Source organism: Nycticebus coucang, chromosome X (genome assembly GCF_027406575.1).
Source record: "Nycticebus coucang isolate mNycCou1 chromosome X, mNycCou1.pri, whole genome shotgun sequence".
Taxonomy (NCBI): Eukaryota; Metazoa; Chordata; class Mammalia; order Primates; family Lorisidae; genus Nycticebus; species Nycticebus coucang.
Window position 1 is genome coordinate 42,548,612 of NC_069804.1, and position 16,938 is coordinate 42,565,549.

General features: G+C 36.7%; 1 protein-coding gene across 3 annotated transcripts in view; it reads left to right on the top strand.

Moving 5' to 3' along the window:
* The window catches only part of USP9X (ubiquitin specific peptidase 9 X-linked), a 143,646-nt gene that overhangs the window by 108,799 nt on the left and 17,909 nt on the right, over nucleotides 1-16,938 (top strand). For all 3 annotated transcript variants that reach the window (XM_053579952.1, XM_053579955.1, XM_053579954.1), the window contains exons 29-34: nucleotides 521-667; nucleotides 1,754-1,976; nucleotides 4,387-4,607; nucleotides 7,368-7,558; nucleotides 12,468-12,641; nucleotides 16,017-16,158. In XM_053579952.1, coding sequence (XP_053435927.1) covers nucleotides 521-667; nucleotides 1,754-1,976; nucleotides 4,387-4,607; nucleotides 7,368-7,558; nucleotides 12,468-12,641; nucleotides 16,017-16,158 — 1,098 coding nt within the window. The remainder of the gene's footprint in view (nucleotides 1-520; nucleotides 668-1,753; nucleotides 1,977-4,386; nucleotides 4,608-7,367; nucleotides 7,559-12,467; nucleotides 12,642-16,016; nucleotides 16,159-16,938) is intronic.

A 16,938-nucleotide genomic window follows, 5' to 3' on the forward strand; every position in this document is an offset into this window, starting at 1 on the left:
CAACGCCCAGCTAGTTTTTCTATTTTTAGTAGAGATGGGGTCTCACTCTTGCTCAGGCTGGTCTCAAACTCCTAAACTCAAACAAATTCATCCGCCTCAGCTTCCCAAAGTACTAGGATTATAGGCATGAGCCACCACGCCTGGCTTGGTTTATAGTTTTGAGCATTTTTGTTAAATGGAAAACCCCAAAGAACAACAAAAAGGACCAAAGAATATTGTTTTGCTTACTTGAAACACTGATAATTCAGCTTCCTCCATTTTAGGTATTTTGGACCTTTTTGCCAATTCTTATTTTTTTTTAAATATTCTTGAATTGTTTTCATCAAAAATGAGTCTGATGGACTAGCGCTTTTGATCATAACACCTGGTACTTTTTAGTTAGGCAGAAATGTATGAGAATTTATTTCTTGTTTTCACTTGAAATTACCATTTCTTCTTATCTCCCTTCTTTCATAAAGAGGCATTTGATTTGTTTTTTTTTGTTTTTTTTTTTTTGGTTTGTTTGTTTTTTGGTGGGCAGGATGATGTTAAAAGAACTGGTGAAACAGGTGTCGAAGAGACGATCTTGGAAGGCCACCTTGGGGTGACAAAGGAGTTACTGGCCTTTCAAACTCCTGAGAAAAAGTTTCATATTGGTTGTGAAAAAGGAGGGGCTAATCTCATTAAAGTAAGTTCTGTGTTCTTGGTCCTAAACAAGATATCCTGACCTTCTAAATGTTTATCATTAAATCTGTCTGATTAATTTATAGCTATGTCTTTGGTGAGTTATCTTCACTATTTCTGTTTAATTTTTAAAAACTTCTATCAGGATTATGATATTTTTTAAATGTACTTGTGCCTTTATTCAAGAGATCTTTCTAGATTTTATGTGTAAAAAAATTTCAGTGTAAAGTAAGCATTATTTAATTTTTCCATTTAGAAAATCTTAGTTGTTCTATCAGGCTATTTAAATGAGGCAAACCTCTCTTCTATAAAAATACATCTTGTATGTCATGTTTCTTTAAATGAGTTTCTTCATGTTAAGTGGTAACTCAAGTAAATGTATTTATTCAAGTGGGTTTATTTTTGGCATGCATTTCATTAAAAGTATACTTTTTTTTTGAGACAGAGGCTCACTATGTCACCCTCGGTAGAGTGCTGTGACATCACAGTTCACAGCAACCTCAAACTCTTGGACGTAAGTGATTGTCTTGCATCAGCCTCCCAAGTAGGTGGAACTACAAGCGCCCACCATAATGGCCAGCTTTTTTTTGTTTTTGTATTTTTCTGGCTGGGGCTGGGTTTGAACCCTCCACCTCCAGCATATGGGGCCGGTGCCCTACCCCTTTGAGCCACAGGCGCCACCACCCCATAGACAGCTATTTTTTGTTGTTGTTGCTGCAATTGTCATTGTTGCTTAGCTGGCCCTGGCTGGGTGGAACCCGCCAGCCTCCGTGCATGTGGCTGGCACTGTAACCCCTGTGATATGGGCACCGAGCCGAGTATACTTACTTTTAAAATGTAAATACTTGAAATCTTTTTGGTATTTAAAGATTTTTTTATTGTAGGAAATTAGGTATATTTGTTAATTATAATAGTATTTTGAATAGGGTCTTTTTATTAGAAAATCTAAGTAAATTTTTTGATATATAAGATGTTACATTCTGACAAATAATTTTAAAATTATTTCCTTACAAGAGACCTTTCTTTTCCCAAAACTATATATCATTATTAATTACATAATCTTTTTTTTTTTTTTTTTTTGACTTTTTAGGAATTGATAGATGATTTCATCTTTCCTGCATCCAATGTTTACCTACAGTACGTGAGAAATGGAGAGCTTCCAGCTGAACAGGCTATTCCAGTCTGTAGTTCACCAGCTACAATTAATGCTGGTTTTGAGTTACTTGTAGCACTAGCTGTTGGCTGTGTGAGGAATCTCAAACAAATAGTAGATTCTTTGACTGAAATGTACTACATTGGCACAGCAATAACTAGTAAGTGTTTTAAAATACAAAGTAATGATTGATAATGCTAATACTTCAAATTTTATTTTCCTGTTTTTCTTTTAGTAAACATTTTTAACTCACGTTTTTGTTTCTTTTCTTTCAGCAGCTAGTTTAACACTTAGCAAATGGTTATATACTTAAGACCATTGTAAGTGGAGAGCCTTTATGTAGAAAAATTTTCAAATGTTTGTTAAATGTCATAAGTGGTTCAAGTAGTTGGCAAAATAAATTTTATCTCATCAAATCTGAAATAAAACCCAAACTCCAGAGTAATAAGTAGCCAAAATAAATGCCATACAGTTCAAAATTAAAATTTTAAATTACATATATTAAAAAACCTTTCAGGCCCTTACTTAGAAGTCTTTTGATGTTGTTTTTTATGAATTCTAAGAAAATCTAGGTTTTTGAAAATTAGAATGTGAGGACATATACCATATTATTAATGTACTTGAATGTTTTCCCACATTAAGTCCATGAAATAGACTGTAGACACCTGATCTTACAGATGTGGAGCTGAAGCTCTTAAAAGGTTTGGACAATATAAAATACCAGACAAAGAAGAAATAACTCAGGCAGTGCCTGTGGCTCAGTGGGTGGGGCACCGGCCCCATATACCGAAGGTGATGGGTTCAAACCCAGCCCCAGCTAGCTAAAACACCAGTGGCAACTGCAACAAAAATAGCCAGGCGTTGTGGTGGGCGCCTGTAGTCCTAGGTACTTGGGAGGCTGAGGCAAGAGAATTGCCCTAGCCCAAGAGCTGGAGGTTGCTGTGAGATGTGACACCATGGCACTCTACCGAGGGCAACAAAATAAAACTCTCAAAAAAAAAAAAAAAAAAAAAAAAAAGTACCCAAGTATATCTCAGGCTATTTTAAGAGAAAACCACTATTTAGCTACAACAGTTAAGAAAATAACTGGGGTTATAGTAAATGTTTAAGAACATGTTGAATTATTTTTTGATATATTGCATTTTGGAATATAAGGAAGTTTTTAATTACTAAGGAGTTTCTCATTGAACTGCTTAAATGGTTAGACCTTTTGCTATTCTATCAAATCTATGTATAGTGAGGTGTTTTTTTTTGTTGTTTGTTTTTTTTTAACTTAATGGGTCTTAGTTAACTTAGTTTTGCTTTAAAATAGTATACTGGCATGGTAAAAATTTCAAGTAGTGAAGAGGGTACTTACAACATACCAAAAAGTATGTTTCTGCCCATCCCTTCCCTAATTCACTTTGATAGCTATAACCATTATCATCCTTTCATAGCTGTCCTCTTGGCATCTGTATGTATGCAAAATCTACATTAAAAAATCTTTTTTTTTGTTTGTTTTTTTTAACCAAAGATTGGAATATAATACAATATTCTTCCCTTTGTTTTACATTTACTCATGTATCTGTCATTGTTCCCTATCAATACATATTTTATCTAATTCCATTTATTTAACTTATATAACTTTCAATTGAACATAATTATTTGACCAGTCCCCTAAAAATTGATATTTACATTTTTCCCCAGTAGAGGGAGATGGGGAAATGTACAGTGATTTACACTTTTCACAGAACTTTGAAATCTGCTTACCTTGTTTACTCCTTAGAATAACATTGTGGATATAGACTTGTAAATAGATACTCACCTGAAGGTGGGGGAAAAAGAGTTGGTGTACATCAGAACCAGAGTGTGAGTGCAGGTGGTCTTAGTTTATTTAAAACAGAGGAAGCTATAATGTGTTGAAACGTTTATCTAACACTTCATGCCATGGTAAATTTCAAGGCATTTTCTAAAACATGCAAAAGTATGAAATAATTAGGTTCGGCGCCTGTGGCTCAAGCGGCTAAGGCGCCAGCCACATAACACCTGAGCTAGTGGGTTCAAATCCAGCCCAGGCCTGCCAAACAATGACGGCTACAACCAAAAAATAGCCGGGCGTTGTGGTGGGCGCCTGTAGTCCTAGGTACTTGGGAGGTGGAGTCAGGAGACTCTTGAGCCCAGGAGTTGGAGGTTGCTGTGAGTTATGATGCCACGGCACTCTACCCAGGGCGACAGCTTGAGGTTCTGTCTCAAAAAAAAAAAAAAAATTAATGATGACTAATAATAAAAATTAAGTTAGCATGTAGACTTTAGCATTATGCCATCTTGTTTGACTACTACTTTGACTGCCATAGAAGCGGCATTAGATAAAACATGGATTTGTGAATGATTAAGAAACTGCACAGTGGTGCACGTTGCATTGTATCTTAGATTGTTCAAAGATAAAATGTAAACTTAGAGCACTGTTTAGGATAGCTATAGGGTTAGTGGAATTGTGAGTAGAATTGTTGGCTTGTATTACTCTTTCAACTTAATAGAGTTCAAAATAACAAAATGGTTGTGTTTATGCAAAAGAACCTTTTCTTTCTCAGCTTGTGAAGCACTTACTGAGTGGGAATATTTGCCACCTGTTGGACCCCGCCCACCGAAAGGATTTGTGGGGCTGAAAAACGCTGGTGCTACTTGCTACATGAATTCTGTGATTCAGCAACTCTACATGATTCCCTCCATCAGGAACGGTATTCTTGCAATTGAAGGGACAGGTAGTGATGTAGATGATGATATGTCTGGGGATGAGAAGCAAGACAATGAGGTAAATTTTAATTATTTCTGTTTTTGAAATTCTGATACCAGATACTCTTCTCTCTTAAGGGAGTATTGTACTTTTGTCAGGTTTAAGAATATTTGAAAGTAGGGGTGGCCTTCTCCCGGCAGGGAGTACTGCCTACTGACATAGTGTAGTATTCACTGTCTACCAGACTTTAAACTGCAGTTAATATTTAGCATAGTTTGTATGTCTTTAAAGTAATGGTTATTGGACTCATCTTTTTTGTGTAGTGTTCAGTATAATTTGGAGCTTTTATAATGGTAAGGCTCTTACTACCCATCTCTAGAACGTTTCCTCTTACAAAACTGAAACTCTGTGCCCGTTAAACAACTCCTCATTTCTTCCCTCTCCCCAGTCCTTAGCAACCATCATTTTTTTCTCTCTCTATGATCTTGACTATTCTAAGTACCTCATTTAAGTAGAATCATATGGTATTTGCCATTTTATGGCTGACTTATTTCACTTACCATAATGTCCTCAAGGTTCCGTGTTGTAGGATGTGTCAGAATTTCCTCTTTTTAAAGGCCGAGTAATATTCATTGTATGTATGTATATATCACATTTTGTTTATCCATTCGTTAATGGGCACTTGGATTGCTTCTCCATTTGAACTGTTTTGACTAAGGCTGCCTTGTGTTTTCAGTTCTTTTGGGTACATGGCCAGAAGTGGGAGTGCTGGATTATGTGGTGATTCTGTTTTTTAATTTTTTGAGGAACTGTTTTCTACAGAAACTGCATTTTATATTCCCACCAACAGCACACGAGGGTTCCAATTTTTCCACATCCTTGCCAACACTTGTTATATTCTTCTTTTGCTAGTAGCCGTCCTAAATGGATATGAGGTATTACCTCATTGTGGTTTCTGTTTGCATTTCCCTAATGGTTAATGATTTGGCGCAGCTTTTCCTGTGCTTATTATTAGCCACTTGTGTATATTCTTTTTAGAAATAACTCTCCAGATCTTTTGTCCATTTTTTTAATCAAATTGTGTTGCTGAGGGGTCTTTTTTCTTTTCTTTTTTAGAGACAGAGTCTGTCTCTTTTGCCCAGCCTAGAGAACAGTGGTATCATCATAGCTCACTGCAGTCTTAAACTCCTAGGCTCAAGTGATCCTCCTGCCTGAGCCTCCTGAGTAGCTGGCTCTACTGGCACATGCCCACCTAATTTTTGTATTTTTTGTATAGATGGAATCTCACTGTGTTGGTCAGGCTGATCTCAAATTTCTGACCTCAAGCAATCTTCCTGTCTCTGCCTCACAAAGTGCTAGGATTACAGGCGTGAGCTATCACTGCAGCTTGTTGTTGAGTTTTAAGAGTTCTCTATACTACATTTTACCCTCTTACCAGATAAGTGATTTGCAGGTACTTTCTCCCATTCAGGGGGTTGCCTTTTTACTCTTTTAAGAGTATCTTTGCACAAAAGTTTTTGATCTTCTTGAAGTTCAGTATATCTATTTTATTCTTTCATTTCCTGTGCCTTTGGTGTCCTATCCAAAAACCATTGCCAGATCCAGTGTCTTGAAGCTTTCGCCCTGTGTTTTAGGAGCTGTGTGATTTTAGTTCTTATGTTTAGGATTTTCTTCCATTTTGATGTAGTTTGTGTATATAATGTTAAATAAGAGTCCAACTTCATTTTGTTGCATGTGGATATTCAGTGTACCCAACACCATTTGTTGAAGAATACTATTCTTATGTGCCATATGTTTTAGTCAGTGATGAACCACATAAATGATAGTTGTCCAATAAGATTATAGTACCCTATTTTTACTATGCCATTGCTATGTTAAGATAAGTTTAGGTATCTGAACCATTGTGTTAACAGTTGCTTACAGTATATAGTACAGTAATAGCTGTACAAATTTATAGCCTACAAGCAATAGGCTGTACCATCTAGGTTTATATCAGTACACTCTATGATGGTTGCACAATAAAATCACTTAACACGTTTCTCAGAAAGTATCCCCATTGTTAGCAGAGCATGACTGACTATACTTTGTATATTTTATTGAATGTTCACAGTTCTGGTTATTTTATACACATTCATAATCCTCACAATATCTACCTGAAGAATGTATTATCCTCATTGCCACATAAGGAAACTAAAACATTAAGAGTAAACAAGCCGGGCGTGGTGGCTCACGCCTGTAATCCTAGCACTCTGGGAGGCTGAGGCAGGCAGATCGCTTGAGTTCATGAGTTTGAGACCAGCCTGACCAACAGCGAGACCCCATTTCTAAAAATAGCTAGGTATTGTGGCAGGCGCCTGTAGTCCTAGCTACTTGGGAGGCTGAGACAAGAGAATACCTAGAGCCCAGGAGTTTGAGGTTCCTGTGAGCAATAATGCCACGGCACTCAACTTCAAGGCGACTGAGTGAGACTCTGTCTCCAAAAATAAATAAATAAAAATAAAAGTGTACATAATTTTTACTTGCTCAAAGTTAGTTTCTTAGCCTATAAGCAATAGAGGCTACCTTTGTGTCCAGTTCAGTTTACCTTGATCACCACACTAATTCTACTCTGCTATATTGTATTATTATCTGCCTCTGACACATGGTTAGGGTTATTCATTTATGATAAACCCATAGGTGAAATGGTGGGGATAAACTCTAATACTGTAAATTAAAATTTATAAATTGAAAGTTAAGTACTTTGAAAATAAAATAACAAATCATTTGTTCACTAACTGGCATTTGTCTCAGCATATTTTACTTTAGATTAGCTCGTTAATGATAATTTTTGGTTTCTAGAGCAATGTTGATCCCAGGGATGATGTATTTGGATATCCTCAACAATTTGAAGATAAACCAGCATTAAGTAAAACAGAAGATAGGAAAGAGTACAATATTGGTGTCTTAAGACACCTTCAGGTCATCTTTGGTCATTTAGCTGCTTCTCGACTACAATACTACGTGCCCAGAGGATTTTGGAAACAGTTCAGGTAAACTATAGATGGATAGTAATAGGGATACTTCTTAAACTTGACGAACATTTCAGTATACTAACATTAAACCTCTAAAATACACGGTCTGACAATTAAGTTCGTGAATTCATCCTAGAAAATAGTACTTACATACCTCATTGCTGAATTTACTATGGTCACTTCCAAGATACTTCCCTTGGGAAGCTGTGCCCCAACACCATCGCCTAATCCACCCTTCAAAGCAATTTTGGAACTCTTTTTGGAATGGCCATTAAAGCTGCTATTATATTACCCTTGATGTCCTGAATGTCATCAAAATATCTTTTTCAGTATTTCCTTCATCTTGAGGTGAAGAAAAAGGTCATTAGGGGCCAGATGAGATCAGTAGAGAGGGTGTTCCAATATAGTCATGTGTTTACTGGCTAAAACCTTTCTCACAGACAGTGCCGTGTGAGCTGGTATGTTGTCATGACACAAAAGCCATGGCCAGGATTTTCAGTTAAGATTTCCACGACTGTTTCTCTATCAATATTTACTTGGTTTGCTATGCTTCTCAAAATCTGTCTATGATTTTGACACATAATTCAATGAATTTTTGCAATGTTTTCATTAGTTCTGCTCGTTACTGGCTGCCCTGACCTCTCTTCATCAGTAATGCTTTCTCTCCCCTCAGAAAAAAACATTTAATCCATTTGTACACTACTGTTTTCTTCATGGCATTATCCCCATAAACTTGGATTAACATGTCCCTGATTTCACTTCCACTCTTGCTAAGTTTAACAAGAAATCTGTGAACGTTTATTCATTGCTCTGATTCAAACTCTGACATTCTGACGACAGCGTACAAGACACACAACAATAATGAACAACACTCAGCAAGAGACTATTACACATCAACTTTAAAAACAACTGTGAACCCTGATATACCAAGATTTTGAAACCTTACTGATTGATTGTACATCGCTGCCAAGATAAGTACGTGGTAGCAAGTCCACGAACTTAATTATCAGACCTTGTGTATGTCAGAAGGCATACTTAGGTTTAATATTTAAGCAGTAATATTCAAACTATTCTTCCTGGGTTTTTTTCTTTTTTATTGTCCCTATAGGCGGAGGTAGGAACTGTCATAGTACATAAGGTGGGGGCAGCATTCTTTAATCTCTTAATATAAAGATATTTTTATTAGGCAACCTTTAATACATACAGTAGAGAGAACAGCATGAACCTTTATGTACTCATCACTTCAACAACTGACAACTCATGGCCCATTTTGTTTAATCTACATTCCTACATAATTCTTTCCAGATTGGTTTGAAGCAAATTCTAGATGTATAGTTTCATCTATAAATACTTTAACATACAGCTCTAATGTCTGTTTCAGAACAACTATTATACTGTTATTTTTTAAAATTTCTTAATAATCATATTAAATGTCTCTCAGTGTTTGAATTTACCCAGTTATCCATGATTGTTTTTTACTGGTACATAGTATTTTTAAAATTAGGATCCAGATATGGTCCATGTACCATAAATGGTGATGATAGCTTTTGAGTTGCTCTTTGTCTTTTTTTCCTTTTTCCAGTTATTGATGGGTGAAGCTAGGTAGTTTACCCTGTAAATTTTCTCACAGTCTGAATTTTTGTTAATGGAATTCCTGTAGTCTCCTGCATTTCCTACAAATGCCTAGTGAAGATCTTAAGAGGCTTTACCAGATTGAGGTTATTATTTTTCTTGTAGAATGGATAGACAAGGCTACTTCATGGGTGGTAATGTTTATCTCCATGGAGAGTAGCACATAATGTCTGTCTCTTCTATGTTGTTAACAGCTATTGGTCATCATTTTCTTAATATAGTATTTTGTCAGGGTTACAAAATATCAGTATTCTAATTGTGTTGTCATTTATTAGCTAGACTAGATCCATAAAGAGAAACTTTCCCTCACCACCTATTTAGCTACCCTAATGTATGATTTTATGGAAAGGTGGGATAAATGCTTTTTTTTTTTTTTTTTTAATTTAAAGTTCAATTATATCTTGGTCATGTTTCTCTGACTTCATTTATTTCACTGCTATTTTTTTTTTAATCAATGCTTACGTGTCATGTACTGTGCTCAAATACTACAGTACCAGCACATAACTCACTACTAAGTATAAATAGAGCTATAATTCTTCATAGTTGTGGTTTTTTGTTTTGTTTTAATTTTTAAAAATGCCTCTCAGAATCCAATCCCTTCAAGATACTTCCCAGCCAGCTAAGAAGAGGTGGTCAGCAAAGGGTCACCTGATACTAACAGGATGGTTCACCTTCCCTGCTTTCTGGCAGAGTGGCTCCTTTTTTACCTATAAGGACACTGTAGTACTTAGATTTATTTTGAAACTTTTGTTTTATGATACAGCGACCTCCACCCTCTGTGACTCACCATATAAATTCTTTTTATTCCCTAACTAGGACCCTGAATTAATTAGTACTAGTGGCTTGCATGTACCAACTTCCCTCCTAGCTGTGCTTTTTTGCTATTTCAGTCCCATTATCCAGCATGGCCTTTGCCCTCCTCTCATTATTCCAGTTCTGCCTTTTTCTTTCCCTAGCTTATTTCATCTCTGCTTTTTTAGCATTTCCATTTCTGCTCTTCTAAATTACTCTTCACACTTTTAAAGTTTTTATCTTAAAATTTGTCATTCAGGGGCGGCGCCTGTGGCTCAGTCGGTAAGGCGCCGGCCCCATATACCGAGGGTGGCGGGTTCAAACCCGGCCCCGGCCAAACTGCAACCAAAAAATAGCCGGGCGCTGTGGCGAGCGCCTGTAGTCCCAGCTACTCGGGAGGCTGAGGCAAGAGAATCGCTTAAGCCCAGGAGTTGGAGGTTGCTGTGAGCTGTGTGAGGCCACGGCACTCTACCGAGGGCCATAAAGTGAGACTCTGTCTCTACAAAAAAAAAAAATTTGTCATTCAGTTTGTTTTCTCTCTTATAGTACTGTTGCTTTTTTGATTGCTCAGTTATTTCCCTATGCTAGTGGAGCTCACAATCTTAACACTACAAAACTTTTTTTTTTTTTTTTTTTTTTGAGGCAGAGTTTTACTGTCACTCGGGTAGAGTGCTGTGGCATTATCATAGCTCACAGCAACCTCAAACTCTTGGCCTCAAGCAATCCTCTTGCCTCAGCCTCCTGACTAGCTGGGATTACAGGCACCCTCTATGACACCTGGCTATTTATGTTTTTTTTTTTTTTTTTTAAATAATAGAGATGGGGTCTCTCTCTTGCTCAGGCTGGTCTTGTACTCATGAGCTCAAGTGATCCACTCACCTCAGCCTTCCAGAGTACTAGGATTGTAGATGTGAGCCACCACACCTGGCCCTGACTTTTGTTTTTTAAATTTCCATCTGATGTATAATAGGAATCAAGAATTTAGTTATCGCTTCAGTGTGAAATAATCCCTCTACCTCTAACTTATTATGACTTTATGACACTGAGATTTTTTTTTTTTTGACACTGAAAAAAATTTTTTTTTTTTTTTTTTTTTTTTTTTTGAGACAGTGTCTCACTCTGTCTCCCTCCATAGAGTGCTGTAGTATCACAGCTCACAGCAACCTCTAACTCTTGGGCTTAAGCGATTCTCTTGCCTCAGCCTCCCAAGTAGCTGGGACTATAGCTGGGCCTGCCACAGTGCCCAGCTAATTTTTTGTTGCAGTTGTCGTTGTTGTTTAGCAGGCCTGGGGTGGGTTCGAACCCTCGTGAATTGGTGTACATGGCCGGCGCCCTACCCACTGAGCTACGGGCGCTGCCTGACACTGAAATTTTTTAAAGAGTCCAGGTCAGTTATCTTGTAAAATGTCTTTGATTCATGTGATTGTAACTTCAGTGATAAGATTGAGTTTGAATACAGGGCATGGGAGAGGACTCAAGAAAACTTATACACAAGTATTGTTACATGCTTCCTACTGCATTGCATTGGAAGGCACATGGTATTTGTTTAGGTATTAGTGATATTATTAATAACTTTGATTCTTGATTCTTTGATGTCTTTAAGAGATCTCTATTCTAAAAGATACCTTTCTCCTTGTGTAATTTATAAGTTTGATTGTATCTTTGAAAGTATGGGGAAGTGAGTACAGTTGGAAAGTAAATAGAATGAACTGGTATTAATTCCAATAATGAAACAAATTGATCATAACAAATGATATATCTGATTTTAAACTTAACTATATGCAAATTTTTATTTCTCTAAAATATAATCGAGATGAGATTATTTGTTACATAGAAAAGATTTTACAAAAGTATTCATCAAAAGTTCTGGCATATTTAAAATACATTTGATGTGTGTCTTGTTTGGAAGAAAAAATATATAGATCTTTGCACATTACACTGTAAATACAAAATCAGATATCACTGACAGTTTCCAGTATTGCTTGGGCTTTAGCAGTATCAGTTTTCGTTTTGTAATACACGAAAGTGATAGTTTTCTCAGATTACTGAAAAGACGTTAACTTTAGAACAAGCCAAACCTTTTCTCCTTGCACTTGGAAAAATCAATTAAAAGTAATATATGTGATCTTTTTACTATCTATAATCTAAAATTTAAGTAAAATGGACAAAAAAATAATTATCTCTACATGAGAGTGAGATCCCACCGCCCAATCTTAATAGCATCTTCAGTTGGATTGAAAATAAATGCATGTACCACATTATCTGCAACAACCCCTGCTTCTTAGAGCCAGTATGGTTTCATGGCAGTTCTTTGCCACTGGAGAACCACCTTTACTATGAGCCTCACTCTCTCTCCCATTACATTCTATATGTAAAGTGCGTTTAATTTATATACTGTGATTTGTGGTTGTGTTGCCTTTTCCCCCCTAAGAAATACAGTATGCATATTACTTTGTGAATTTTATGTGTTACATGTTTTATTCCATTTCCATTTTTTTCTTAGGCTGTGGGGTGAGCCTGTTAATCTTCGTGAACAACACGATGCTTTAGAATTTTTTAATTCATTAGTAGATAGTTTAGACGAAGCTTTAAAAGCCTTAGGACATCCAGCTATGCTAAGTAAAGTCTTAGGAGGTTCCTTTGCTGATCAGAAGATTTGCCAAGGCTGTCCACATAGGTAAGTGCTAATTAAATATCCAAAGTATATGTTGTACTATGAATATACTAACAAAAATTACATTTTTAGCAGTATTTATGTACAAAAGTAGAGTATGCCACTGTTATTTTTTGTTTTTGTCTAATAACTTGGTTTCTTTTACTCTGCCTAATCTCTCAATAATTCATACTGTTCCATTCTTTTACATATCGTTATTCTTGGGGTAGAATAAAATGGCATTTTGTATATAGCTACAATGGTTACTTAAAAATTAGCCCCTCATCTTAGAATGTGAGTAATTATAATTTTGTAAATAAATACATTACGTTTAGAAGGTGACAGAGCTAGAGTAATATTTACATACGAATGAATACTGACTTTTAGAATAGCATCAATATTACTGTCATCCATAAGGTATGTTTGCATATACAACATTTATAGGCTCGGCACCTGTAGCTCAGCGGCTAGGGTACCAGCCAGATACACTGGAGCTGGTGGATTCAAATCCAGCCCAGGCCTGCCAAAGAACAAGGACAACTCCAACTAAACAATAGCCGGGTGTTATGGTGGGCACTTGTAGTCCCAGCTACTTGGGAGGCTGAGGCAAGACAATTACTTGAGCCCCAAGAGTTGGAGGCTGCTATGAGCTGTGATGCCACGGCACTCTACTGAGGGCAACATAATGAGACTCTGTCTCAAAAAAAGAAAAGAAAGAAAGAAGTAGCTAAATAATCAGTTCATCACTGGGAAACACATTTATGCCTGTCAGCATGGAAGTTTACCTTGACTTGTTTTGGTACTTTATCAATTAATGTTGGTTTGCAATCCCTTCTCTCCAATCTATCACATTAAGATAGTATTATTTACAAGCCAACTGCATTAAATACAGTCATGGGTTTGAGTATGTATGCGGTTGGTAGAGGTACTTGTTTTTGATTATGAGGAAATGATTAGGGGAGACATAATGAGAAATTTGTCAGGTTATAATCTTACCCCTAATTGAGAATTAGTACATGTATACTTGTTCACTTGGCCTTGGTAGCTTTTGGTCCTTTTGGAAGACTTTTTGTATTAGGTAAATAATAACATTTTAACCTCTTGTTTAATTACTGATAAAATAGCCAACTTATTTATTGGTCATCTGTGTCAGTTCTTCGCAGTTTCTTTTAGGTGGTTTTCCAAATTATTTAGAAATCACTGGCAGGTGAAAATGTCAAGAGATTATGGTCTTTGCAGTCAGTTTATCATCAACAACTAAACTAGTCTTGTTCTTGTTATGTACCATAAAGTTACATCCAGAGTCCCAAATTTGCCTAATATAGAGCATTATTTGTCTAGAACAGGGTCAACAAACTCTAGAGTTCATTACTTTTTTGTAAATTTTATTGAAACATGCCCATATGTTTGTGTACTGTCTGGGTGCTTTTACTACAACTTGAGTAAAATGGTCCCTGGCTTAACAATGGTTTGACTTAAAATTTTAATTTTTTCTGATGGTAAAGCAATACGTGTTTATTAGAAACCTCACTTCAGATACCATACATTCTATTTTTCCTTTCCAAAATACTGTATTCAGTAAATTATATGAGATAGTCAACACTTTCGGCTTTATATTAAGACGATCTTGTCTAACTCTAGGGTAATCTAAGTGTTCTTGATCATGTTTAAAGTAGGCTAGGCTAAGCTATGATGTTCAGTACATTAGATCACTATTTTCACTTTACAGTAAGATTGTCATGTAACCCCATTGTAAATTAGAACATCTGTAGTTGCCACAGAGACCCATGAAACCCAAATTATTTACTGTCTGACACTCACAGAATGACTTTTCTGATCTCTAGTCTTTGAATGTTCGACTCTTAAGTAGAGCTAGAATCTGACTTCTTTTTTTCTCTCTTTGGGCTGTGCTGGCTGTTCCCATTATATAGTCGCAATTTGCTTAATACTTATTTCGTATCATTTACAAATGCCTTTGTGTGGGCATCTTTTTTCCTACCTAAATTTTAAATTCTTTAAATGAGAGACTGTTTGAAACACTGAATGTGTCCCATAGTGTTTAACACATGGAAGGTACTTTTAGTATATTTGTTAAATGAGTGAATGCAATGGTTGAAAATGTATTTCCTACATTCCATGTTCTGAATTTACGAATATATCTCATTAGAAATCTGAAAATTCCTGTAGTAAAAATTACCATAATCTCAGATTCTGGCTCCTAGTCATATTGCTTATCCTTTATTCATTTGTATATTCAAAACGCTTTAGTAAGGTTTCTATTACAGAAAGGACAAACCCTTAAAATTTCAAAGCCAACCAAAAAAATAGCCGGGCATTGTGGCACACGCCTGTAGTCCCAGCTACTCGGGAGGCTGAGGCAAGAGAATCGCTTAAGCCCAGGAGTTGGAGGTTGCTGTGAGCTGTGTGAGGCCACGGCACTCTGCCGAGGGCCATAAAGTGAGACTCTGTCTCTACAAAAAATAAAAATAAATAAAAATAAAAAAATAAAATAAAAAAATTTCAAAGCCAAGCGCCATGGCTCATGCCTATAACCCTAGCACTCTGGGAGACTGAGGCAAATGGATTGCCTGAGCTCATGAGTTCCAGAGGAGCCTGAGCCCAACCAAGACCTTGTCTCTAAAAATAGCCAGGCGTTGTGGCTAGTGCCTGTAGTCCCAGCTACTCTGGAGGCTGAGGCAAGAAAATCACTTAAGCCCAAGAGTTTGAGGTTGCTGTAAGCTGTAACGCCATGGCACTCTACCCAGGGCAACAGCTTTTGAGACACTATCTCTAAATTTTGGCCCATTAATAGTTTAAAATATCCTTTTCAGAACTTGATAACTTCATGGTTTGGCTTTGGCATGAATTACTATCCAAACAGGTAACACTGGAAGCAGCATGATACAAAGAGTTTAAGCTGTGAGCCCAGACGCACGCATCTTTAAAATAGTTTTTTTTCTCTCTCTTCTTGGAGACGGGGTCTCACTTTGTTACCCTTGGTGGAGTGAGTGGCGTCACAGCTCACAGAAACCTCCAACTCTTGGGCTCAAGCGATTCTCTTGCCTCAGCCTTCCAACTAGCTGGGACTACAGGCACCCATCACAATGCCTGACTATTTTTAGAGATGAGGTCTGACTCAGGCTGGTCTCGAACCCCTGAGTTCAGGCGATCTGCCAGCCTCAGCCTCCCAGAGTGCTAGTATTACAGGTGTGAGCCACTGGGCCAGGCCCTAAAATACCATTTTGCCTAAGTTAACTATCATTCATTAGTAACATTAACATTCTATGACTTACAGATTTCATATTATATAATAAGTATTGCAAATGTTTTTATTAAGTCTATAAATTAAATGTTTATAAAACTAAGGAATCTTTTATCTTTCTTAAACAATAACTTTAGGTATGAATGTGAAGAATCTTTTACAACTCTAAATGTAGACATTAGAAACCACCAAAATCTTCTTGATTCTTTGGAACAATATGTGAAAGGAGATTTACTAGAAGGTGCAAACGCGTATCATTGTGAAAAATGCAATAAAAAGGTATGGTTTACCCAGTTTTATTTAAAATATGATTGCATTTAATGGATTTGGAAAAAATTGGTTGATTTTGTTCATTCTGTTTTTATTCTCTTCCCTACCTTGATTTTGGGGATTGGGGAGGGGGGTGTTTTGTTTGAGGCATAGTTTCACTCTGTGGCCCAAGCCAGAGTGCCCTGGCATATAAGGCTTGCTCATAGCAACCTGAAACTATGGGTTCAAGCGATCCTCCTACCTCAGCCTTCCAAGTAGCTGGGACTATAACCCACAATGTCTGGCTAACTTTTGTATTATTTAGTAGACACTGGCTCTCGCTCTTCCTTAATCTGGTCTCTGAACTCTTAAGCTCAAGGGATCCTCCTGCCTTGGCCTCCCAGAGTGCTGGGATTATGGGTGTGAGCTGCCTTTCTCAGCCTCTTCCCTACTTTATTTATAGTGGTAGAAAGGTAGTCCAGGCAATAAAACTCATTTAAAGCTTTGTTAGGGAAAGAAGTTTAAAAAGTAATTCCACAGGGAATAGGGAAAACAGATGAAACGAGTGATTTTTAAAAGTCATAATGGCCTAATAGTCTCTTATTTAAGGTTACTGTAAGGATTAAATATTACTACTTCTGTAGTACACGTTCTTGGTATATTACCTGTCATCTGATTGCTTAGTGAATGTTAACTACTTTCATTGTTACTATATTTCTTCAGTTTTTCTGCAGCAAACCATCTTCATTGGAATGACAGTAAACATCACACAAAGTAAGGGCTAAGTAGTAATGATAGTATAGAAACCAG